This window comes from Uloborus diversus, chromosome 4 (assembly GCF_026930045.1).
Source record: "Uloborus diversus isolate 005 chromosome 4, Udiv.v.3.1, whole genome shotgun sequence".
Lineage (NCBI taxonomy): Eukaryota > Metazoa > Arthropoda > Arachnida > Araneae > Uloboridae > Uloborus > Uloborus diversus.
Window position 1 is genome coordinate 63,847,584 of NC_072734.1, and position 26,708 is coordinate 63,874,291.

General features: G+C 30.5%; 1 protein-coding gene across 1 annotated transcript in view; it reads left to right on the forward strand.

Annotated features, from left to right (window-relative positions):
• The window catches only part of LOC129221316 (protein tramtrack, beta isoform-like), a 215,045-nt gene extending 188,581 nt beyond the window's left edge, over nt 1-26,464 (forward strand). Inside the window, exon 5 of the mRNA XM_054855782.1 lies at nt 26,202-26,464. Within this exon, the coding sequence (XP_054711757.1) occupies nt 26,202-26,449 (248 nt within the window). The 3' untranslated portion in view covers nt 26,450-26,464. The remainder of the gene's footprint in view (nt 1-26,201) is intronic.
• Nucleotides 26,465-26,708: the final 244 nt, after the last annotated feature.

The following is a 26,708-nucleotide window of genomic DNA, read 5'->3' on the forward strand; positions in this document are numbered from 1 at the left end:
TATTTTTTGCTGCCCTTTTTGTTGGGCACTAACCCATTTCTCATTTTTCGCTTCACTTCCGTAACAGGATCCTCCTTCCTTAACAAATTAAAAAGATCATTTACCATTGTCAAGGAAAGTCTCAAATCTTTCAATGTGAAAGTTTTTGATTGTGTGATCAATAGTATCCTCAATGGTTTTGTCCTTCTTTATCCCTTCTAAAAGCTCTGACTTGTATCCAGAACTATTTCTTTTTAGAAGTACTGTGAAACTCCAATTTTACTTTTGTCAAGAGACTGGGTTAAAAAAAACGTAAAATACGGAAAATCCGTAGCAGAAAAACTGATGATAGACCCAATGAAAAAAGTAAGTTAAATGCAGGGAAAAGGTAGAGTCAGTGGACATAAAATCGGGGTTTCACTGTATTTTTTTTTGGGGGGGGGGGAGGGCAATGTTATTCGCAAACGTCAAGGCTACCCCAGTTTTTTTCCTTTCTTTTTTTTTTTAATAGCTGAACTTGATTTTGTTATTGATTTCTCCACAGGCAGTTTCACTTGCGACTTCTGCAATGCTTCGTTCACCTTGAAGTCCAACATGATGCGCCATATCAGGACCAAGCATGTGAGTGAGACTCGTTACTCCTGTCCAGTGTGCGAGAAAGGATGGAGACGTCCAGATGCATACAAGCACCACATGTTCGTAACACATGGAGTGGTTCTGTGATCTGACATAATGGAATGGCTCTTTGAAAGTGATGAAATTTCTGCTTAAATGCTTTGACAGACTCTTTCCAGGCATGTAACTACTGAGTCTGTTCTTCTAGTGATTTTGAGCTTATTTAAAATTATCTCTGTGTATTACACATTATTCATTAATTTATGACTTTAAAGTCTGTGCACATCCAAAATCTCTGACTCAATCAGGCCAAATGAACCAGCAAATTTCAAGCTGTCCTTCTTACGTTACAATTAGTTTGTATCTGGTCCCTTTTAAATACAATAATAATAATAATAATAATAATAATAATAATAAAATGTTTATTTTTTTAAAGCTGTAACTTTTAACTGCTTTATTAACTGCTGTTTTATTTTGATGCTTTGTTCTGCAGTTTGTTTTTTTAAAAATGTTGTCAATTTTTTTTCTGTTGTGTAACATAATTGTGGTACAAAATCATTTTATTCAATTATTCTCATAACTTACTACTTTAATCATTACAATATATTAGGGATTTAATTGTCCATTTATCCTCTTGTGGGACCTTTAGAATTTTGTGCTTTAATCCTGAAGAAATTTTATTCTGAGTCTCTTTTTTTTTTGGCCTAGATTTTGACAGAAAAATTTAAAATTGCTTCTATTTGTGTACTATACAAGGTCTGTTCTGAAAGTAGTAGGACTGATCGTTTCCCAGGCGAACAGGCAGATATAAAATGATCTGCGTACGCAGGATCAGTAGAGGGGGGTATTTAGAAAGCTGCTAAAAATCGGAGTCTGCTGTCAGACATTGAAGAGAGCTGGTCGCTTGTATTGTGAACCCCTGTCGAAACGTCTCTTCACAGAGAATCATGGAGCGTTTATTGGAGCACAGGGATAAGTTTTGTGTAAAGCTTGGTAAAACCGGAAAAGATAACCATGACATGATAAGGGGGCTTATGGGGATGCTGCCATGGGTACCTCAAGTGTTTTTGAGTGGCACAAGTAATTCCGAGATGGTAGGGAAAGAGTGGAAGACAACAACCGCTTCGGACATCCTTCTACCAGTATGACCGACTCAAATGTTTCGTGAGTGAAAAATTTACTGAATAGTTATTGTAGATTGAGTATCAGAATTATTTCTAATTACTTGTGCATCCCTCAAACCCAAGTTTTTGAAGTCATAACAGAAAACTTACCCACGAGGAAAGTGTGCGTTCCATGTAGTGGAGTATCTGGTCCAGACACCGTGTTAATGCTACCTCAGGCCCCCGACTTGGCCCCACCAGACTTTTTTCTATTTCCGAGATTAAAACTGATGCTCAGGGGGAAGCATCACGGCTTGGTAGAAGCTGTTCAACAGACCGCGGCGAGGAAACTAAACAGCATTCTGGTCCAGGCATACAAAAACTAGAAAATTCATTGGCAACTGTGTATATGTGGTAGGATGCTACATTGTAAAATTCAAAAATTCAAAGCGTTTGTACTATATTCATGAATTTTTTTTTTTAACAAGTCTTACTGCTTTCAGAACAGACCCTGTATGCTATGAGCCAAATATTTCTGGTACCATGTGCTTTCCATTGTTTTAAAAACGGTTTGAAAAAGAATTACAACTTGGGGGGAAATGTTGTTTTATCTCATGTGTTTTTCATTAAACACATTTATTTTACTGTTTTAACTATTCAAAATAAAATTTTATGAAATTTTTGAAATATTTTTTCAAAGCCAATATTTATCAAATCATCACTCTTTATTTTATGTAAACTTGAAAATTCAAATTTTCATTCAGTAGCCAGGGAACAGAAGATACTTTAAGTTTAGTAGGGATTATTTAAAATATGTTATAGTAAAAATATTACCTTATTATGAATTTATTTATATAATTGGTGAAATAGAAAGGAATAATCTGTTTTTCACATTGAAAAAATGAAATTTAAAAAGTGAACTAGAATAGTGTTAATCTATCTTTCCTATAAAAAAAAATCCAGTTTATGTTGGATCTCAACCAAATTTGGCATGGAGGTACTTGAGCACCTGAGAAGGAACGTAGGGGGATTTTCAAACATCAAAAAAGTACCGAACCATTCAAATTTCAATTTTAGGACCTGAAAATGGCATTAAATGCCCCCTTTTTTTTGCCCGAAATAATTATCTGATCTGTTCGATTTTAGCTGCATTCGAATGCCCGCAAAAATACCATTTTAGAAGATTTTTTTTTCCTCTGGAAATGAAACCATCAAGTCCCTAAAATCAGCAACAGAAAAATTATACACATTTTTAAGTGAAGAAAAATCAACTTTAAATTGGAAATTTATTGCCCTCCGCTCAGGGGGGGGGGGGAATGGGGTCACACCTGTTGGCCCAGGCCCGAGCCTGAAGGGGGCCCAATATTTTTAAAACTAGGCATGAAATATAGGGGGAAACAATATGGAGGAGGGCCCGGAAAAGTCATTTGTGTTGGGGCCTGAAATCTCTGTGCACGCCCCTTCCTCCGCTAGCTTAGTTTTAATTAGCATGAATAAAATAATCCAGAAGAAAAATCTGTGGCCATTTTTTTCTCAAGTGTGAACAAATGAAGTTCTTTCTTTTGCTTTTTGGTTTTACTGTATTCAAGAGATTAAAAAAAATAAAAAATTCCCCTCCTAATTTTTCCGCAATTAGTCATTAAATTTTACATAATTTCTTTTTTTTTTTTCAAACCATGAGTCACTTGATGAAACTTTTATTTTGGATGTGGACCGTGCAAAGCCGTGTGAGATATCTAGTGAATAAATAAATGCGATAAATGTTTGACATAAAATGTAACTATTGTATCTTAATTACGGATAATGTTTGTTGTTGGTGTGGAGAATTAAGGTTAGTTGAAAGCTAATCTGGAATAGACCTCCTGATTTAATCTTGACACTTTGATAGTTTATGCTTTACATGACTTAAATTATCGTATTGTTGTGTGTTTATGTGTGCCTTTTTCTTCACTTGTATAATGGATGTTGGAAACAATATTTTGTTGTGTTCAAAGCAGTATCTTTATCTAATGAAATAGAAAATCTTTACATGATACACTAATAAGTTACCTACTAATAAAAGTTTCCTCGACTACTCATTAAGGATGTTTTATGTGAAATATTTCTCAGCAATATTCAGCAGCACATTATCCAAATAACAACAAATAAAGTTATTGTGCTGCAGCATTTGAAGTAATCCTCACCAACTGTTTAAAAACTGTAAAAATTAACTAAATTTATTAAATTATATTGTGCTAAAAATGTACCTTATAAAGTAATGTTCTCAAAATAAGTTTTTATTTTCATTTATGTGTTATTTTCTTGGGGGAATGTAGCTAGTTTACAATGTAATAAGTTTCAAATCAGTGATCTGAAATTCCCCAAACCCTGGATTTTACTATTAGCTTAAAAAAATTTTTAAATATAAAGCATATCTTATTGGAAAAAAGATAAAATATATAACCTATGCAATGCTGAGAATTACTAGTTCTTAAAATCCTTCTTCACTGTGCCTTCCTATTCTCTGTCTAAAGGAAAGATTTTCAAAAGAAAATAGGAACCTATTTTTATAAGTTTTCACTCTGTGCCACTATATATGATTTTTTTAAGGAATAATATGCTTAAACATATTGCTGAAAGTTTCTTGAGACATATCTATACATTAAATGAAAATCAGCTTTCAAAATCGTGGTTAGATTTTAGACTGTAGGTTTTAATGTGTTTCTTATACAAAGAGCTATTTATTACCTAAATATCCTTGCAGATCATGTGCAGCTTTAGGGTTTTCTTTCTTATTGAAGGTGACATATTTATCATCTGTGTGGACACAAACCAATTAATATTGCTTGAACGGCATTTTAACGTCAGTTTGTAATGATAGCTTGGGAACTTTGCATAGTAATAGGTGTGAACATGTTAGATATCCACTTTGTAGGGCAAACTAATTTATTTTCTTCAGAAAAATTTGAAATCTGTGTATCTTTGAAGCACTAGTGAACAGGTTTGGAAGATTTTTCTTGCCCAAGTAAATGTGCTACGTAATTTTAGCAAAAAGAAGCAGAAGAAGATATTGATTCTTTTCTGTTGGCCGGTATGCATATTTTGGTGTAATCATATTTTATTTTACTTTATTCTTTTTACTAATCCAATGTATTTTCTAGTAGGGTAATGTGGGTTAATTTGAAATGGCAAAATATTTTCGCAGCTTGCAGCGCCATCTATCAAGCAACATTTTAACTATGTTCTTAAATCTATAGTTGATTCCAGTCAAAAAACAATTAACTCTAAAGATCAAGGTATGTAATAATACAAGTCTTTTCTAAAATTTGATACACATATTGTAATATTTTGTGGTTTGTCAAAAATAGTCTCATTATTTAAAAAAAAATTAAAATTTTAAATATTAATTAATATTTATTTATATCTAATACTAATATTAAGCAGGCTTTGATTTTAAATGTTTAATGCACTTTGTCAGGTTAATATATTCATTCATTTCTTAAATCACTCAAGTATTCAGTATTTAGCTCATTGATTTACATTCTTTCATTTACTTATCTTACTCATTCACTATTTTGTTTACTCATTTATGTTTGCTGAAACATTCATTAATTTATTTATTCAATTATTGTTTCATTATTTTTTCATTCATTCCTTCATTCATTTATTATTCATTCCTTTGATGAAAAAAAGTTTTATTAACATAATTTCAATTAAAAAAATATTTTATCTTTCAGTTTGTTCCAATCTTGGAGCAAAGTGTTTTTTCTTTTTCTTTTTTTTTTTTTTCTTTTTTTTTTTTTTTTGAAGGTACAATTTTACTGCCAAAACTGAAAAAAATGTTCCAATGCAAGTTTTATTATAAACTACATTGTTCTTTCTTTGTTTACTTTAAATTTCAACTATTTTACTTGTCCTTCCATTCCCTTACTGTGTCGTTATATTTGCTGATTATGTGTGGTTTTTTTTTATTTTTATTGTTTATATTTCTCTCTCTCTCTTGGTTCTCCTTAAATATTGTTTGCATTACATGTAAGAGTTTAAAATATGTTTTTAAGAATCGTTTCTGGGGAACTAATATTTTGATTCCCATAGATGTTCTTTGAAAATTTAAATTTTAAATCATTTTTCTTAAAAAAGAGCATTTAATATGATGTTAAAAATGCAAATTCACATTTATTTTTGCACTGGATTTTTTTTTGTGCCGCTGAGTTTAGTTTATATGTGACAATGATTGTTTTAGTTCCATGTAAAAGCATTCACTAAACAACAGGATTTCACTAAAAGAACAGGAATCACAGTATTTAGTCATATATGATTACTATAACTCAAAACTAGGGAACTGCATCACATTAGTTTTGTTTTTGTTCTAAGATACAGATATAATTTTCCTGTCTTGTTTTCCTTATCCAAAACCTTCATCGAATTTTCAAATGAGTCAAGTCTACTTTGATTTTATCAAAATAGGGCTGGAAACCCAGAAGTAAAAGGATACAGATTCAAAATGTGAAATAACGTAATCAGCAGTTCTCTAGAAGTAGCATTGCAAAAGAGAGGTAGCAAGTGTGAGTGGAAAGTGCCCATCCTCAACCAATCGCCTCTTTTTAGAATGGATTCTATCCCGAGTGCTAGTCTTTGCTTTCCAGAACGGACAGTAAATCTACAAATTTAGTTCAAACAAGGAAACTTAAGGGTTAAGAAAAAATTGTATTAGAAGTATTAAAAGACTACATTTTCAGTTGGAAAACATTTTTCTTATATTCATCATATATATTAATTAAATAGCTGTCATAATTTGAAGTCAGGGTAAATTTCAGCTGCATTTTACACCATAAGTGATGAACTAACAAGTTAAATTTTTCTCCAAGGAAAGGTAAAAGTCTGTTATATTTCAAATTTGTTTTTTATTCTATTATTTGTGCGACATATTTGGTTTGTGGTGAACTATGTTGAAAGATTGTTTTACTTTCTGTTCTTTTTGTTCAATAATTTTAAGCTTATTTTTTGTTGAAATAGTAACCAGAATTCTTATCTGGTGGGTTTTTATCCTTTTGTGTATATATACATATAAGACGGCAATACAAAGCAAAGGGATGTAAGTGGTAAAATTAAAAATTTGGAGATAACAAGTACAAATGGTTGGAGCACCTCTCCTCACCTTGTCTTGGGGCAAGAGAGTGTATTGGTAGTCTTGGTAGTTGCTGCTATAAAGCTTGATTTAGAAAAACTTTTCAATGAAAGCCTACCTAGGAGCTTATCTTTAAATGTGTTTTACTCAAAACTTGAAAATGTCCACTTACATCCCTTTGATTCTCACTGCCTCATGTATTCAATGGCGGATTTACAGGTACCATTTTGTCTGTTGCAGAACTGTGTAAAACTTTAATCATGTGCATTTTTTCTTCTGGGTTCCTGTGATCAAGGCGGGGGCTTTCACAATTATGACATGGTAAATCCGCCGCAGCATATTTATACTATTGAGCATTTCATTTATAAATTTAACTAATTGTTTTCACTAATGAAGTAGAATTTATTTAAGGTCTTATGAGGCAGTGAGAAGCAAAGGGATGTAAGTGGACTTTTTTATGTTTTGTATAAAGCATGTGCAATGTTACAACACTGGGTAAGCTTTCTCTGAAAAGTTTTCAAAATCGTGTTGTATAGCAGCACTTACCAGAGCTACCAATACCAGCTCTCAAAACAGAGGAGAATTTCCCCTATCATTTCTACTACCTAGTTATCTTCAAATTTTTAATTTTTATACTTGCACCCTCTTTGTTTCTAGGTGCTTCACATAAGCATTGTTTGAGACTAAGACTTCCGGGAAAAGATATGTATTGATCCTCATGAAAAACTCCCTTCTGGTTATACACCATTCTTTTAAATTCATATTAATGTGCAAAAGAAAAAAAATGTTTTGTACTGTAATTATTATTATTATTATTTTCATAGATTCAAGTTAACTGAAAAATAAAATCATTAAACATGTAACTTTCATTCATCTTTTGACTCACCTTAATCTTAATGGAGTATACTTTGATCTTAATTCCTTAGAATTCTAGGATATAATTTTTAGTTTTTAGGTTAGAATTTCAGGTTTTTTAGTAATCTTAGTTTAGAATTTTAACATAATTGTCTTTTTTTTTTGTCATTTGTTTATTCATAAAATAAACAAGATTTTCTTCATAAACATTTATTTTTTGTTAGTTTATCTTTATTGTATTTAGCACTTTTGTTTGAAATTTGACCTTATAGTGAGTGTTACTTAGCTATAATTTTTAATTATATAATACAGATGACATATTGTTTATACCACTTTTCTATTGTCACATCCAAATAATTTTATGGAATCAATTGTTACAAGTAAGGTATGACTCCCTCTTTAGCAAAAATAAATTTGAAAAAAAAAATTTTCAAATATTTTTAAGCTACTAATTTCTAATATCAGTAGAGAAAATCGAAACATAATTCATTATTTTCTCAAAAACTATTTTAATAATTGGAGATAAGTGACTAATTTGATGTCTTACATAGAAAATATAATATTTTGAAATTTTTCTCTTCATTACAATCAAGGTTGGCATGTTTTTGTCAAAGGCTGAAAAAACCATGGAGACAATGGGTAAAAGTTTTCCTAGTAAAAATACCGTTTTCTGCTTTTTTGCCAAATTGGCTAAAATGGTTAGCTTTATTAACTGGCAAGTCATCAAATTTTTATCAATTTTTACTTTAAAGTATTTTTTTACAAAGAATATTTAATGCATCATTGAAACAGGAGTCTGAATATTAAGTTTATACTCTTTTAGTAAAATGCTATTTTGGTGAATAGTATGAATGTAGAATAAAGGGAGAGTAAATAACAGCAAAATAACTCACTGGCATTGTTTTAAAGGTTTGGCCGGCAAAATGGTTGACCCTAATTACAATAAGCTAGAACACTCAGTTAAGTACACTAAGTTAGTTAGGTGTAGAGCCAATTCAGATAAGCAGAAATTTGTTTATTTAGATAATTGCTAGTTGGACCTAAAGCCTTTTGCAATTCATTTTTACTTCATGTTTATATTATTTTACCAGAATTAAAGAAAAATAATTTAGGGATTTTTATTTTTAATTTATTAAATTAAATAACAAACATAACATGCTTTTTATTATATTGATAATAGCATTAAAGAATAACAAAATATTAATTCAATCACAGGTTTATTGTAACAGTTCTGATCCTTAAAACATATGCTGTTGAACAGATACCCTAGCAACCTACAGGTAATTATCAAAATAATGGGAACACTGAGACAAGTGTGGTGTTGGGAATCGCTACTCTGCCGTAAATGTTCTGTTAATAAAGGTGCCTTCTGACTGTAATGACTCACACTGGTGAATCCAGATTGTGATTGGATTCTCTGGTCACTTTTGCTTCTATTGTTCACTTTTTAGACATTTCAATCCGTTTCAATACCCGTCGGTTTCTTTCACTGAGCTTCTCTTTCCGCCCTCCATTTTGCTTTGTCGAGCTTGTCTTACCGTACTCTGTGTGTGCTGTCATGACTTTAGATACTGTACCTCTAGAAATGCCAAAAAGTTGAGATGTTTCAGCTACACTTGCTCCAGGTAGATGCGCTCCAACAATTTGGCCTCTTTTAAAATTTGAGGGGTCCGACATTTCACACGCTTGAAAAAATCCAAGACTTAGAACTTCAATTAAGCCACCATATACTACCAGAATATGCACATTGCTATTTATATTAAAAAAAAAAAAAAAAAAAAAAAAAAAAAAAAAAAAACGAAATCTAGTTTTATTCTTTATTACTTACGAAGCACATTCAAAAATGTCACTTGTTTACAGGTGTTTCCATTATTTTGCTAACTACCTGTATATAAATATAACCTTATCTTCCCCTCTCACTCATAACTTCATTTACATTGGAAAATCAACTGATTGCAGCTTGAACAGTTGGGGCTCTGTAATTTAATACTACACACCTATTTTTCTGTAAACATTTCTCAATAAGCCCTCGTAACATAAAAATGTCCCCCATTTAATTTCAACATTCATCAATATTTTTGCTTTAATTTTAGACTTGAGTTTCATATGTTCTCAAAAATTTACAAAGAGAAAAATTGCTTTTGAAAATTGATTTCAATGTGAATTATGCTATGTTGACAATTTTAATTCATGTGGAAGTGTTGATTTGGTTTCTCTGGACTTTCTATCAAGATTACTTCTGCAAGATTTATGCTTGTTTATGAGAACAATCACTGCAAGATTTATGCTTGTTTATGAGAACAATAATAATGCTCCATAAGAAGCTATTTAACATAAGCTTCTAAAACACATTTGAACCTTCTTCATATCTTTTTTTTTTAATATTTCAAAATTACTTCCGAAAGAAAGTTAGAATTTTTTTCCATTGTAATAAATTTACTTTGTCTTACCTCACTTTTTATATTTGCATTTTTTAAATCTAATATTTATTTTTTGTATGACACATGGTTTAAATATCTATTACTATATTATGCATATAATGCTAATCTTTTCTAAACCAGGTGACTATTACTGTAATGATTTCTATTATAAGAAGCTATCAAAAATTTCTTTTTTTTTCCTTGTGTGAAATGTCTTCTTGTGTCTTACATTATCTGCTGAATAGTGCATGTTTTAAAAATAATTACCCACATATATTCCCTTGGGATGAAAGCAGCTGTGGAAACTAGATGTTTACTGTCTGATCACGGATTGTATGGAAAGACAAACATCTGTTTTACAGCCGAAAATGGACAAATCTATTATTTTTTAGCGATGCCAACTTTTGCAGAAGCAGAGTCTCATTCAAAGGAGCGGAATACCAACATCAATTTTTTACTTTTTCCCCTCATTCAGATAGATTCATCGTATCTGGACGTTTGAAAATTCCATTCAATCCTTGGTTGAACAGTTGGTAGAGTTTTGTGTGTTTTCCGTGATGTTCAGGCATTAACTCGAAAGTTGTTCACCATCAAGTGCTCTTACTGATTTTGGCACTAATCTCGAGAAGAAAAATGAAAAATGTAGTGTCACAGTGCATGCGAAGTCTTGTGTTTTACCAGCATTTTAAGAGACTTTGTCTCACCTGTAATTTTAAGTTCCAGTGCTTTAAAATATTTTACTAATAATTGTACATTCGACAATGTAAACAGCATTTTTTACAAGTCAAAGTTTTTACAGGCTGTTATAGCCATGAAAATGATGAATTAAATATTTTTATGCGAAATTGCTTCTGGAAAAATAGATAACATTATTAATGGAATGCAACTTTGTACGAATATTTAAATATGTATTATATACCGACGTAACTATCTATTAAAGCTGAGGGAACCCACCAGACTCTAAAACTCATAAATATTGGACCTGAATGTGATGGGGTATCTAGGAGGTAGGATTTGGAGATATATCCCACACAAAAGCTCAGAAATTTTCCTTTTTTGATCATAGAAAAGGTTTAAAACTTATCATATCCCCCTCCAAAATGTTTTATTCTGTATTTAACTTGGAAAGTCGAATTGAGATACCTTAAAAAAGCAATATAACTCATTTAAACCCTACTTAGTCTGTAGCAAAAATGTAGAAAATTATCTTTAGATAACGTTTGTGGCATCAAAAAGTTCAACTAACAGTAAAATGAGATCCCTATTCTATTGTGATGTTGAAATACATCCACTCTTGACATGATTTACAAAACAGATTTTCTTTTTTTAATTGTCTTATTACAAAGCGAAAGTAAACTTTCCTCTTTAATATAACGTTGGCTACTAATAAATTTTAAATTTATCTTGGCAGCTGTTTCACTAAACGAAGTTCTAAAAAATGGTCAACAAAGCATAGTTCTTTTTTAGGTGCTTTTAACTTGTATTCAAAAAAAAAAAAAACATTCTAATTTATTTTTCTCTTCCAGAGTTAGAGTTTGTGCAGCTTATAAAGAGCCCTAGAAATTGTGACTGGGCTTTGTACCATGGCTACCGTTTCTTCAAAGCTGCTATAGGGAACCACAACAAAATCTTTTGGCAGTGTTGTGGACAATATCGATACAAATGCAAAGTGCGTCTTCATACTTTGGGTGACATGGTATGCAGAGTGCGCGGTGCTCACTACCACCCTCCCGATGACCTCAATTTCTGGAGTGAGACGGAGCTGTAGGACAAACGTTCCCTTATGTGATTAATTTTGTTTTTGTTGGAAATGAACTGAAGCAATTTGAATATTAAGAAGTAAATGTCATTCTTTGTGCAGAAACAATTTATGAAAGTAAAATGTTGTACATCAAAGTATACAGGTTTCCCGCTGGTCCATGTAATAAGTAAAGTTCTTAATTTCAAATTGCATTTTAAAATTATTTTTACAGTATACTTTATATTTTATTTCTTCTGAAAATGCTCCAGAAGTCAAAAGCAAATAGGAATGGTTAATTTTTCTCCCTTTTTTCCCTTAACGTTTGTCTGTTGCTCTCTCTCTCTTTTTTCAATTTAAAAATGGTTTCTCTTTTTTGTTTAAATTTGAAGTTTTACTTGAAATAAGCCCCATCTTTGAAAATGTTTCAAATTGATTACTTGATTAAAGTTTTCTTTTTTTTTTTAAGTTGATGTCCGTTAAATGTTTGTTTATTATATCTGTCCTTTTTCTGTTTTCTTTTGTTTTCTTTCCAAGATTGATCATGCATTTCTTTTGATGAAATTTCAATTCATTTCTGAGAAAAATGACCTTCAATTTTATGCTACTCATTTGTTTGATAATTGCACGCCTGACAACTTTCATGTATTAGGTTTTAAAAATATGTTAATGTGCTTTTCTGCCCAATTCTGTCATTTAATTTGGCTATAGTTTATGTTTATATATAATATTCTATTTTGTTTCCAACTCTTCAAGGAACCGAGTATAAATTACAAAAATATTTGAAGTGTGAATATCTTACCATTTTCCAAGATGCATGGAAATAAATTCTTGTTTGGATATTATAATAGTGTTAAAAATAAGGTAATTTAATGTGTCTTATTTTGTTTGGAATAGAAAGCTCTGAATATATTATATGCACATGTTTGAATGTTATAAGAAACTCAATTTCAAGTGCAAAAAACTTTTGAACTTCTGAGGTTGAGCAGCATTCATAAACAAGCCTTGATTATTACTGGCTTAGTGTACAAGAACTCAAAACTTTTTTTGGCATTGAGAAAGGTATCACTCATAACCCCATTATTTGTGTAATATACTTTGCTAATATTAATCAATATACTTTGCGATGATGCTGTACAACATTATTGTTCTCATAAAGGCTTTGAATCTGAAAAATTAAATTTTAAAAATATATATTTGCAATATGACACCGTTTATACATCTGTCAAAAGACTGATGTCAGCATATGAGTAAGAGGACATGTAATTTAATCAAACAATTTTTGTTTTTTAACATTATCCGACTGATATAAATTTAAGAAAAAGTAATTTTATTAAAGGTTTAAATTTACAGTATTAGAATAGCATCTCAGTTTCAATGTAAACTATAGTAAAAAAATCAAGCACAATTTCAACTAGTTGCTTCTCTTTCCTTATTATTATTATTATTGTTAGGGATGCGTCAAATATTTGGTTGGTATTATTCATACTGCCTATCCTTCCTCAAAATACTTGAATATTCAGCAAACAAATAGTAAATAAATTTAAATATTCGGCAGTTGGTAAGCAAACAAAATTTTTAACACAATGAATGAAAGTTGTAGTGTAGTACCATAGTACAAAATTAATCCAATTGTTACTTACTAATATTATCATATTCAAAGTAATTTTAAGTCCTTATCCTTTGCACTTCAAGGTAAAAATGTTCTGTCAGTGTTTGAGTTTAACTCCTCAATTTCAATTTTGATTAAATTATTTATCAATTATTGAATAGATTAAGATAGCAGAAAATCTCTTTAATGTATTGTAGTTCATAATATTTTAAGGAAATTAGGCTTTGTATTTGTATGTAAGTAAAATGCAAAATTCTTGATTTTTAACATGTTACCATGAATATAAGAGTCATCAAATCATACATCAAGAAAAAATTGATTTGCAATTTATGCAGAATTGCAGATAAACATAAGCCATGTACTATATTAATATGCTTTTGTTTTTACGTTTGGAATGATTTTTATCATATTTTAATTATTTTAAAGTATGCAAATTGGGAGACATAAGGGGTGACCGTCCCCAAAAATATGTATATATATATTTTTTTGTTGCCAAAAGAATGTAAATGTAATGCATATTGGTTTCAAACCACTTTTTCTTGTGACAAATCACCCAATCTCCAAGATGAGTTCCAACTAGGACCGTATACAAGTTCAGTTTGACATTTAAATGTTGTTTATATTTAAAAATTTCCAAAAAATATTGTTCCAAAACTAAAATGTTTTTCATATGTATATTAATTGCATGAAACGCTTTCATGGTAGATAACCCAACGACTTGAACATTAGCACAAATAGCGCAAAGCTTTGCATGCAAGTTTTAAAACCCACCCCAAAATTATTTTCTGGTTACGGCCCTGGTTCCAATGAATATTTTTTTACAACTACAGCACAGGCTGCAGCTTTTATTTACCATTTTGGAACTATTTCTTCCCTTTGCTAGACAAAATTTCATTGCCTCACGTTTATTTTGGTGAATTATGAAGTCATTCTTACCATTAGTTTAAAAAAGCATTTTGAAATGGTAACTTTAGTGATAATCACCTTAATTGTGTATTGTTACCATGGACACTTTGTGGGCTACTTTGCCTTTTAATGGGGCACCCAGTTTGGCAACTCTTGCAATACAATTAAAATTGTTTATTCAAATCTGTGGTATTCAGTTAGAATTTTAACCAAATATTTGGAATTCAACAAAATATGGTATTTGGTGTATCTTTAATTGTTATTCTTTCTTTCTTTCTTTTTTTTTGCATTGTCGTATATTTCTAGAGTGAAACTAAGATATCTTTTTTTCTCTAATTCTACTTTTGTTAATTCTGTACATTGTCAGATTTTTTTTAATCTCATTTTTTTGAATGAGTGCTCTCCTTTTTTGAGCCATATTTTAGGTTTTTAGAAGCAGAAATAATATTAATTTCGGGAAATATGAATAGACTTTTGAGACTACTAAAAAATTAACAATTTTTTTTTTCTGTTACGTTAATTTAGGTTTTAATCACATTTCCATGTATATATTGTACAGAGATTCTACATTTATCTTAACCTTCTTAATTTGTTTTTATTTATTTTATACATTTATTTATTTACATTTTTGTGCTTTGTCACTCAACTGTTTTGAATTATTGCCATTTTTTGCCATTTTATACAATGTTCCTGTTTTGCAGTTTTATTTCCATGAGTGATTTTGCTAACTTTTTATTTATTTTTCTTTCGAAGATGTAGACAGTATATTGGATGATAAAGTGACAGCTCATGTTTTGGTATAAAAATGCATAATGACTTAATTTGAAAATGTATTGAAGTGGATAAATAAGGATTATGATTTTTTATAGACTTTATTATTTACATTTATGTAGTTATTTATATTCCCATCCAAAATTTGCTTATCGTGGATTATTTTCTACATCGCATTTTGTATTGGGCTGTAATTTTGAACATGCTTAATGTGTTTGTAATGTTCTTTTCTTTAAAGTAAATTTTACTTCTTTCATTTGGTTGATATTGTAAGTTAATTTATGTGTTTGTAACAACTTTGCTGAATTTACCGTAACAATGCGTAAGTTTCAAAAATAAAAGCGAGAGAAGCTTGTATGAATTTTATGATTTTTGTCCATTTATTGCTTTCTACTAATATTAAATTACAGAAATAGTACATTTTTTCAAAAGTTACGCAACAATCTTTTGATACAATTAAGAAAGTACAGAAAAGGAAGGGACTTTTTTCATTTACCTCTAATTGTTCTAAAACTGATAACTAATGCAGATATGAAAAATAATAAAGTTTTTTTTATATAACTTTTTAGTGCATAAATGCAAATAAAACTTCAATCTACTTTTTTTTTTTCAAAAAAGAATTTTTTTTTTAAATCTATGAAAGAAACTATTTAATAAACCATCACTGTTAGGTAATGGAGTAATAAAAGAAAATAGGTCGCTCGGAGTAATAAAAGAATCAAAGTATATAAAAAAATCATAATTTGTAGCAAGTTCAAATGGATAAATCTAAAAAAGTAATGCAGTTGGCTCCATTATGGGTGAGTAAAAATACAAACAATGTGTATGCATGTACAAATAAAATCATTTTAGAAGAGTTTAAATTAACTCTTTTTAAATGATTTTATTTGTACATGTTTCATGTACATGTACTCATTCACATTGTTCATATTTTTACTTATTTCATTGTACAAAGTTTTTGACTGCTTCTTTTACATATCCATTATGGATGTTAAATTTTTCATTTAAAATAAAATGCCCTGTAATGTAGTTATTCCAATTGCAGGTTACAATGAGAAGAGTTGAGTGTTACACAAAGTTTAAATAACCAGAAGGGCAATAAGAGTAGGTGTTATGGCCAGAACCTGTAACCGTACGTATAGTTATCATAAAAAAATCTTATTATTACAATTATAGTTAATAAATTAGCATTGTTTAGTGGCAACTGATACATTAAATATAACACTTTTAGAGTAAAAATTGCAGAACTACTTTTAAGAGATTTCCTCTATCAGCATGCCACAGTTTTAACTGAAAAACTACTTTTTACCAGGACATTAACAACTTTTAATGCAGTGGGAAGTAGCCACTAAATTCAACACACATTAAGTGCCCATGCTTAATTATTTGACTGTCCTTGGTTGGGTAATATCTTTCTAAAACCAAAGGAAGTGTTGGTGCATCAATGTTTAAATGCAAAAAGAGTACTGCCTTTGCACCCCTCCCCCACCAAAAAAAAAGGTAGGACTAAAAGTTAAATAATTTCAATAGCCTAAAAGATTTAATTTTTTTTTTTACTTATCTTGGTTTAAAAGATCTTTCAGTGTAGCTTTAATTGATAAGAATGACATGAATTGGACCACTGCATAGTCGTAACGTATTAAGGAGATAAGAAAAGTAAGGGTAGTGGCGCGTCAAACACGGGTGGCTTTTGCATAGTCTCAAGGTTCACCTATGTTTCAAAATAACGAGTTGTTGGAGCAAGCACTGAACATTCTAACTAGAATGTATGAAAATATTTGAGAAAATATGGGCTGGACTATATAATCAGTTTAATAATTAATTTTTTCTTCGCTTCATACAAATTCCCAATAAAAATTTAAAAAAAAAATGAAATTTTAAGAACCAGTGATGAGATCAAAGTAGCAATCACTATTGAGATTTGTAACTTTGATTCTGAGGTTTAGCTCTTGAATTTCTCTTTTCTTTAATCAAAATGTTTACAATCTTAGTGCAAACACAGTCTTTATGAAAAACCTTAGAAATTATTTTATATATCTTACTCTTATAATAGCTTTACTGATATGATGGCAAAATTATGTAGCTTGTTTATTTTATGAAATAATTTTGAAATTTTACTCATTCACATTTGTCTGTGAAATGAATTCGAGGACTTGGTGGTCTTTGCTGGAATGTCTGCAATAATAAAAAATAAGTTGTATGTGCTTTTGAGGTCTCGTATATGTTTGAGGGTCGTGCCTCTTAAAGCGTTTTTGCTTGATCTATACTGTCAACAATCAATAGAATTTAGACATCATTGAGCAAATAATTAGTATTCCCATCATTAATAATCCCATGAACACTTTGATAATTCAAATCAACTTTCATTGTCTTATGCTTGCAACTCACATGCAATCAATTCTCAATAAAAAAATTTGATGATTTTTGAATATTAAAAATTTTATTCCATTGATTTGTTTACATATTTTGTAATGTTACATCGCAAACATATTTTCATGCTTTTAAGAGAAATTATTTTTTTATGTTAAAAAAAGTTATTAGACCTAGTACAGGGTTCGTACGCTCCTTCAATACTCCTTCATTTAGGAAGTTTCTTTGAAGGGTCCTTCAAACTCCTTCATTTTGGTTTTAACTCCTTCTTTTTTAGTTCAAGACTACATTATCTTCCTCTAGGACAGTCATTTAAAATATTTCGATCAACAACTGTTAACTCAGTCATGAATATAAAGGGGGAGGGGGTGGGGACTGCGTCGCTCGCAGTTAAGAAAGAAAACTAAACACACTGATTGCACGGAAATAGACAATAATTTTTCGCATCCCAGAAACGAAAACAATTTTCTTCATAATTTAGTTTTCATGTAAGATATTTCATTTGTCAAGTGATTGTGTTAATGTGGGTGTTTGTGTTAAAAAAACCAGTTGTTTAGTACAAGGTTTTCAAACTTTTTCGACTTGCTTTGCCGCACCCTTTGAAGGATTAGAATTTTCTTACGACACCCTAGACCATCTATAGGTTAAGTACACCAAATAAGACCATCCTATGGTTATAAACCTAATATATCACTCTTTTATAAATGAATTGCTCCAGCTTTTGCATCTTCATCAGATGACTCATAAAAACTAGGCAAGAAAATAAAACCATGTGAAAAAATTTCAATTATGCTTTTCAGTAGTTTTAGCAAAACTAGGGAAAATACCAATAAGCAAAACTCTAGGTAAAGTTTAATTCACTTTGAGTTCAACACAAAAGTGCCTAGAAGTACTGCCAAATTAAAACAAACTGAAATTGTCATTAATAACAATATATATTGAATCACATTTAATAACCTGAAAAACATTACCAAAAATTCCATAATTACTTCCATGCAAAGTAGAAAATCTTCATATTCAGGGCTACTCATAATTCATTATTTTCTATTCTTTGGCACTCATATGCACAATTCGTCAATATATATGTAGCATTATGATCATATACTCCAACTGATAATTCGGTGTTGTATTATAACGTCACTGGAGGACTAAGAAAGTTGACCACTTTTAATAACCGTCAACAATCTACTTTTCTAGGTTTTCAAAAAAGGGAAAAAATTAATGGTACAAAGCGACATTTATCTTTGTGAATTCATCAACGACATAAATTACGCTACAAGATTAATAATAAACTTTTATGAACTAGTAACTCTAACAGTGAATCAAAATTAAATCAGGTAGTTTTTACATGTCTCTTCTGTAATTACTTTTGCTACAATTTCGTCTGGTTAAGAAAAACTGCCTATTGATAACGCTTTACCGCCAGTTAGGCTTTCTGATGACGATAAAGTCGCAAGCTAGAGAATTTTTACTGTGCTTTTTCAAAAAAGTGTGAATGACCTAATTGCTCAATATGACACTATTTGGTAAACCCACCTAGCATATAAATTGATAAGATGGACACTTTGTGGCTCCCCTCACTTCCTCCTACAGATTCCAGGTTGAGTACCTCTGGTTAAGTAAATGGCAGTTTGGGTATGGTAAAGGGGGTCACCCACAAGTGCTGTCATGCCTTGGGGGGAAGACATGAAATGGTGACAAGGGGAAGAGAGGGGATGGCAAAAAGTGACATCACAGTTATTATTGCAATTTGTTTATGAAATATATGACTTGTAACAAGGGGAAGAGTAAGGTGTGGTGTGAAAATTTGTGACAAAGGAGGAAAATGGTTGGTCAAATATGTTGAAAAAAAAAAGTGTGACATTGTTTATGGACAGCCCAAAAGTGCTCCTTCAAAATCTAATTTTACTCCTTCAAAATTCCTCAAAACTCCTTCATTTCATTTCTGAAATTGAGTACCAGTGGCGTAGCTAGACCCGACTTTCGGGGGGGGTTACTTCTATATATATATATATATATATATATATATATATATATATATATATATATATATATATATATATATATACGTATATAATATATATATATATATATATATATATATATATATATATATATATATATATATATATATATATATATATAATGTATAATCGCATGGAATTTTTTCCTTTTCTTCTTTTTTTTTCTTTCTCTTCTCTCTTCTTTTTCTCTTTTTTTTTGAGACTAACTTTTCGGGGGGGGGGGGGTTTGTCCCCAAAACCCCCCCCTTAGCTACGCCCCTGTTGAGTACTATTCTTAAAAGCTAGGTTTTTTACCTACTTTAGTTCATGCCTAATGATTTTTTTTTTCTTCAACTTTTAGCCAGTTTTGTTTCTTTGAGGTTTCTGCTTACGTTTTTATTTTTTATGGACAATATATATATGCAGTATATATGTAGTCAGGGCTGTCCAAAGAGCTGATGGTGCCCGGGGCAAAAGTTTCCTGGCGCTCCACTCCCCTTATACACACAGAAAAATCAAGTTAGTTATAACATCAGTGCATAATACTTACTTGAATTTTTTACATATTGATCAAGAGAACAATCAAAGGACTATGCATAATACAAATTAAAACACAAGCAATGAATCTGTTTTTAATATTTGTGAAACATTAATGCCCCTAAAACTTTTCAAAAAATGGAAATGTTAAAAATTGAAAGATTTATCTAGTAAAATGTTATCCCAGTAGATAAAAAACAAACAATTAAAAGTGAATTGGTTATTCATATTGATCAAACTAAGAGCACAAATAAATAATTTGCTGATTATAAATAGAAAATGTATTTATTGAAGTAAATTACATCAGAATTAAATTTCGATCTGGACTCATCCAATGATTCTTTTCAAGAATTTTTGTGCCGCCCCTCAATTTGTGGCGCCCGGGGCGATTGCCCCGCTCGCCCCCCCCCCTTTGGGGCGGCCCTGTATGTAGTATGTTTATTCTGTAGATTCAGCCATTTGCACAAATGATTAGATAAAATGTAAACAGAAAATTCAAACAGGTTGCTTAATAAAACAAAAAACAGTTCAAAAAGGTTGTTTAATAAATGGTTTTCAAAAACTAAACAGAAAAGAATAAAACTTTTTCCATGGGCACAGTAAAGTATTGCTAAAAAAGAATTCTGATAAACTTGTAATTCAAATTAACCTTAAAATAAAAACTAAAGTGTAAGACTTGATTCTTTCTTTTGCATATTTAACAATTCTCATGTTATTTCCATTTATTTCCATCCTTAATTCTTACTCAACACTTAATTGTACATTTCACTGTAGATTGTATACATATTGAAATTTGGCATTATTTAGACATTTTCTGATTCAAGAGTTTACAGAACCACCACACCCTGTATTGATGTGTCAAAAGTTTGTATGCAAAATATGCACTGAAATGAAATAAAATTATTTAGTTAGAAATCATTTTGTTTTATATTTGGTTGTTATGCCAGGATTGTTCTAAAATAAAATGAAATTATTCAGTTACTTGTAATTTTGTTTTATATTTGGTAGAACCTGAAATGCTTTTCTATTCTTTAATTTGAAATCCAAGCTCTTGTATCTTTTTTTTTTTTTTTTTTAATTGAATGGCTCTTTGCAATGGCAGTTATTGTTTAGAAAGATTAAGCTTGTAAAATGGACTAGCAGCATTTTATTATTATTTTGCCTTGTTGGGAAGTTGAAGCTTAATTTTTTTTCTGTTCAAAATTAAAAATGAATATTTTAAAATAGGATGTATCACATTTAAAATACAGCTTATAAGGTAGTGTAAAAAATATTAATCTGTGTGCTTTACCAGTGAAACTCTTATTGAAGTTGTTATTTTCAAAAATCTACATCTCATGTTAACATTTCAGTATTTTCAAAGATCTAGATTTTATGTTAACATTTCAATGTTTACAAAGGACTACATCCCTTATTAACATTTCAAGATCAACACTCATGTGCACATTTTATTTATAATGATGTTGCACAGATATCTAACATCATGGCTGTGATAGTATCTTTATTTCAGAAATGTTTGATAAAATTACTTTTGGGCAAACTCTTTTTCCTTTACCCACCTTGCAGTTCTTGACGAGATATCTTGTCCATTTAAGATGTAATTCTGGAACTGTTCAACCACGAAGAAATTAGTTCATTAGTTGTAGCATTAGTATAAATAAATTGTATATTGAGTATTTCTTAGCAACAGAATAAATACCATTCCTATTTTGATCACTGTTACATTGTATAGTGTAATGAAGTGAAAATATTTTCTCATTGACATCATTTTTAGAGACATAAAATAGAAAAGATTTATCTTACTATTTTACACTAAGTTGAATTATATTGTATCGTAGATGTTGTATTATTTAGACGTTGAATGTATCCATGCTATATTTATTGTTTCTATTGAAACAATTTATTCTAGAGAATATTTTTGTACTGTAGATTTCTATTCACATTTTCAAAAACTATTGGAAAATTAATTTCTAAGTAAATTTAAAGTTTTGTTAATGATTAGTAATCTAATGCTGTTTTTTTTTTTTTTTTTTTTTTCTCCTTTCTTTTTTTGTGATATTTTCTATTTAGCATTTTATATTAAATCTTAAGTTAATGTAGTATATTTAAAGTCATATTACTTTTTTTTTTCTGTCTTAGTCTAAGATATTGAAATTGTTGGAAATAGATGTAGAATCATATTTTGTGAATTGATAGGTAGTTAGTAGCTTTTTTTAAGCAAAATAATTCTGTCAACTAAAACAGCCCCTCATGATTTGGTAATTGCCTACTATTTCGGTTCAAATTTTAGCTTATTTAATAGTTTCTGTTTGGTCTACTTCAAGTATTGTTAGTTTAAAGGAAAGCTTTTGTTTCTTAATTTCTTGAAACTGTACAGTTAAAAGAAAAAATGAAAGGACCCCTTTCAACCTTTCCTTTTCAAAAAATGTTCTAAGTCATTGATAATCTTTCTATTTTAAATTTTCCCCTCTTTTCAAAAATGCTTTTTTTCCCAACAATTTCATATACTTTTAGAAGTTATACTAAAAGAGATCCATAAATATATATTTTTTTAGGAAATCATATTCGATATTTAATTATATTTACAATTGATATGGTTCTAAAAGAATTGACTTACATTATTTACCCTTTTAAAATCAATATTTGTCAAATTTTTGAGCTAATTTTCCCTTTTTTTAGAAGTTTTTTTTAAAGCTTTTACACTTTCTACTATCTGAGAGCTAACTATTCCTGATATATTTTTTACCATTGTTAGAGTTAGCATTAATACATAATTAATAAAGTCATAAACTGTTACTAATATATTGTGTATCACAGCATTTTTACTTAATCATTCTAGATTTAGATGAATTACAAAAAAATTGTTGAAATAATTTTCCTTCAAAAGACTAGTAATACTATCATCATTTATATATTTTTATCTGTCCCTTTTTAGAAATTTTTATTTGCAAAATGTTACTTATATTATTTTCTCAACCTGATATTACTGTTGCTCTGAAAATAGGTGTAAAATACATACTATGCTGCCATGGGAAGGTAAAGGGCATTATCTGCATTTTTTTTTTTTTTTTTTTCCATTTTTGTCCTCTATTGTATGTTAGCTTTATAGTACAAACATGCTTTTTTGGTTTCTGCTGAAAATATGGCGTGGAAGAAAGACAACTTCCAGCATTTCCTTATTGTTTGTATTTGGAATCCAAAATGCCTTTCTTCAAATATCTCCAAAAACTCATTTCTGCAGATACTGTCAGGGGGGACAGGGATACCTTCCCAGGGCAGTATGCTCTCTCATGCTGATTGCACACTGAATGCCAAATGTGGAAAAATAATTTAAAATAATTTTTTTTTTGGGGGGGGGGGGAAACAGACTTTAAGAACTAGAAAAATACATTTTTGAAACATTTAAAGACTCCCTATTTCATTTATTTTGTTGCATAGCATTATTATATAGGGGTGAAAGATTTCAGCAATTTCACATTGGCATCCCAGTGTCATTCCAATAGCCAAATAGCTAGTTAGTTTCACAAGCCAAATACAGAATCGCCAACATATTTTATAAAATGAAAAGAAGAATAACCTTGGCATCAAAATGCAGTGTTTGGTCTTCTGCAGTGCCAATAGCCAAATAGATAGTTCCACTTACCAAATACAGGATTGCCAACATATTTTATGCAATGAAAAGTAGAATAAGCATGCCATCAGAGTGCAGTATTTAGCCTTCTGCAGTCTCTTTTGAAATAACAATTTTCAAATAGCAATCCATTGTTCAAAGATTCCCTGAATGACTGTTTCTGTTGATTGGATAGCTGGTGTGCCCCATTGGGAGGTCTTGGGAAGTCACTTTTGACCTCTTAAAATTATCTTTATTCACAACTTTTTCCGAAAATTTGGCAAATTTGGAAACAGCATTGAAACATTGCAATTGTTTTATTACTAATTTTTTTTTAATTTAAATAATGACTTATGTCTCTTCTTATTAGATGTATTGCCTCTTGTTTTATCATTCGTTAAAATTCGGATTTTCAAATTTTCTCCTTCCAAAAATGTAAGTTTGGGCAATAGCTGGTAATAGCTATAGCAATTTTATTGCAGCAGTTATATTTCATTACCATCATCATGACAATTGGTGTGCAATCAACATAATGATAATCAGCCAAACCCAGCATATATTTCTTCTAATTTTCATGTAAATCAATTCATGTTGTTACTAATGTATCAGGAATGTTAACAGTTTAAAATGCATTATGTAAACATTTATCAAGTGATAATTTTTCTGCTTGACTTTATTTGAAAAAAAAAATTGGATCTTTGTAGAACACATTTTAACCTGAGCTTAGTGGATGAACATGTTAAGTGACATTTATGACAAAATGATTCTTTTTGGCTAGATAATACAAATAAAAATACAAACGTGATGACTAGCAAAAGGTTTTGGGCCCAGCTTAGTCTTAGTCAGTTTATGAGTCGCCAGTGAAGATCAATGGACCTCATAAAGCTATCTACCCCCTTGCTCATTACCGCCTCTTCTGATAAGCTGTTCCAAGTGCCCACAACCCTAAAGTAATAATTTTTCCTAATTTCCAGGATAACCCGGGATTTGAATAGCTTAAAACAATGACAAACATTTTGTCCTGCTTTCCATGCAAAAATTTAGCCCACTAACATCTTTTATTTTGATACATTTAAACTACTGAATCATGTCCCCTCTGACTCTCCTTTACTTCACACTATACATATTAAGACGTTTAAGTCAGGCATCATAATCTAAACCTGAAAGTCTGCTCACTAGTCTATTAGCCTTTGAACCCTTTTCAATAAAGAAATAACTTTCTTCAGATAAAGAGATCAAAACTGAACATCATACTTTAAATAATGTCTTACCAAACTTCTATATAAAGGCAGAAGAACCCTATAGATGTTTGAAATGGATCGATTGGTAAGCGCAAGCATTATGTTAGCTTTGTTACTTGAGCTGCACTGTTACTAAACTTGAAGTCCTAACACAGAATATATCTCCTTTTCTTTAGATTTCAAATCAAGCTATAGTCAAATTTCAAATTAAATTATAAATTCTTAACATCTTTTTAAGTGTACTAATTGTTCTTGCTTTCGCCTTCCAAAAATTTTTTTGCTAACATTTCAAAAATTTCAGTAATTCCATTTACCTTGCCTAGTCAAGAGTGCAGAATTCAATTATTGTGACACAATTCCCTATCTTAAACACATGGTGCTTTGTGTTGTGGAATGATGAATCTTTTCGTTTGATTGGCCACCTGCCTACATTGTGAAATCAAAAGATAGAATGCTTTGCAAATGCATCTACCTTCATAGGGATTTTCCCTCTTTCTTTGTTTATCTTGTTATTCAGCCAGATAACTGTTTGCTTAAGTTCTATACTTTGATTTAGGCAGTATGATGTATAGTTAAACTCTGTTGGCAAACAGTTTTGAAACCTATTTTAAATTGTAACTTAACTGACTGATTGTCTTGTCCTTTCGTAGCAATATTTTGATGTCATTTTTTAAAGAGGTTCCATTTGTCATAAGATTTTTAATGACAAGTGTTTTTCGGTTAATTTGTTTTTATATCAGATTTTAATCATCTAAGTATTCGCCAAGGTCATTTTGTAAATGTTTATTGAGAGGCAAATGAGCAAGGTATAAAAAAAAGTTTTCTGTGAGACAAAATCCACTCAGACTGACAAAGCTGCGTTAAGAATCACTGACTCAGCAGCAAAGTTAAGGGCAAAAATGCAAAATTAGCAGCTAGAACCTTTTTATTTCATCACTACAATATTATACTGAGAAAAAAACTTGAAGCAAAGAAAAAGAGTGAACCGAAAACCGTGAAACCTATCTTTCTAAACTCTATTATTTGTCTCTTGTAATATATTTATATTGTCACTGCCAATATACATATTCTGCCCTTATATGTCACAACACATTCTGCCAATAAGCTCTGCAATTCTATTTTATGCTCTACTTTAAGCTATGCAGTGTTCAGTTAGTTTGAATTCCTATTAGTTGACCTTGTAATTTTATAGTTGTTTCAAAATTTTCTACAACACAAAAAAGCATCACTGGGCTTCATTTAATAAAAATCGCTTGCTTTGCAAAGTTTTATCAACTGTTGCAGCATTTTTCTTATTGTTTGTATGCAATTTATTATCTTCTCTCTCATTGCAGATATAATGAAAAATTTTCGTTTCCATTTGGTGTCTTCCAACGTGGTGTCTCTGAAAGCTTTCCGCTGTCAAGTCTGCTTCAAGGAATTCACCACGGCCTACTCACTTCGCAGGCACCAAGCCATCCACAATCCTAACTTCGAGCCCTTCGAATGCAGCATTTGCTCCTCCCACTTCAACTGGAAGGACAACTTACGGGCCCACATGATGTGTGTTCACGGCAAAAGGTTTGATGGAGATCCCAGATGAATGTCTGTAATGACTTCTTCCTGTAGGAACTGAATTTGAAAAATTCTTCAAGTAGGAAATCTTTGTAAAAAAGCAGTCGAAAACTTTGTACTACGGAATGAGTAAAACGGCAACAACATGTATAAAATACAAATAAAGTATTAAAATAGAGTTAAAAACTTAGCAAACAGCTGTTTCGTTGCTGTCAAATGCAAGCCCCTTCATCAGTGCATAAAAAAAGAACTAAAAGCCCACACAATGTGGGCCAAACGAAAAATGG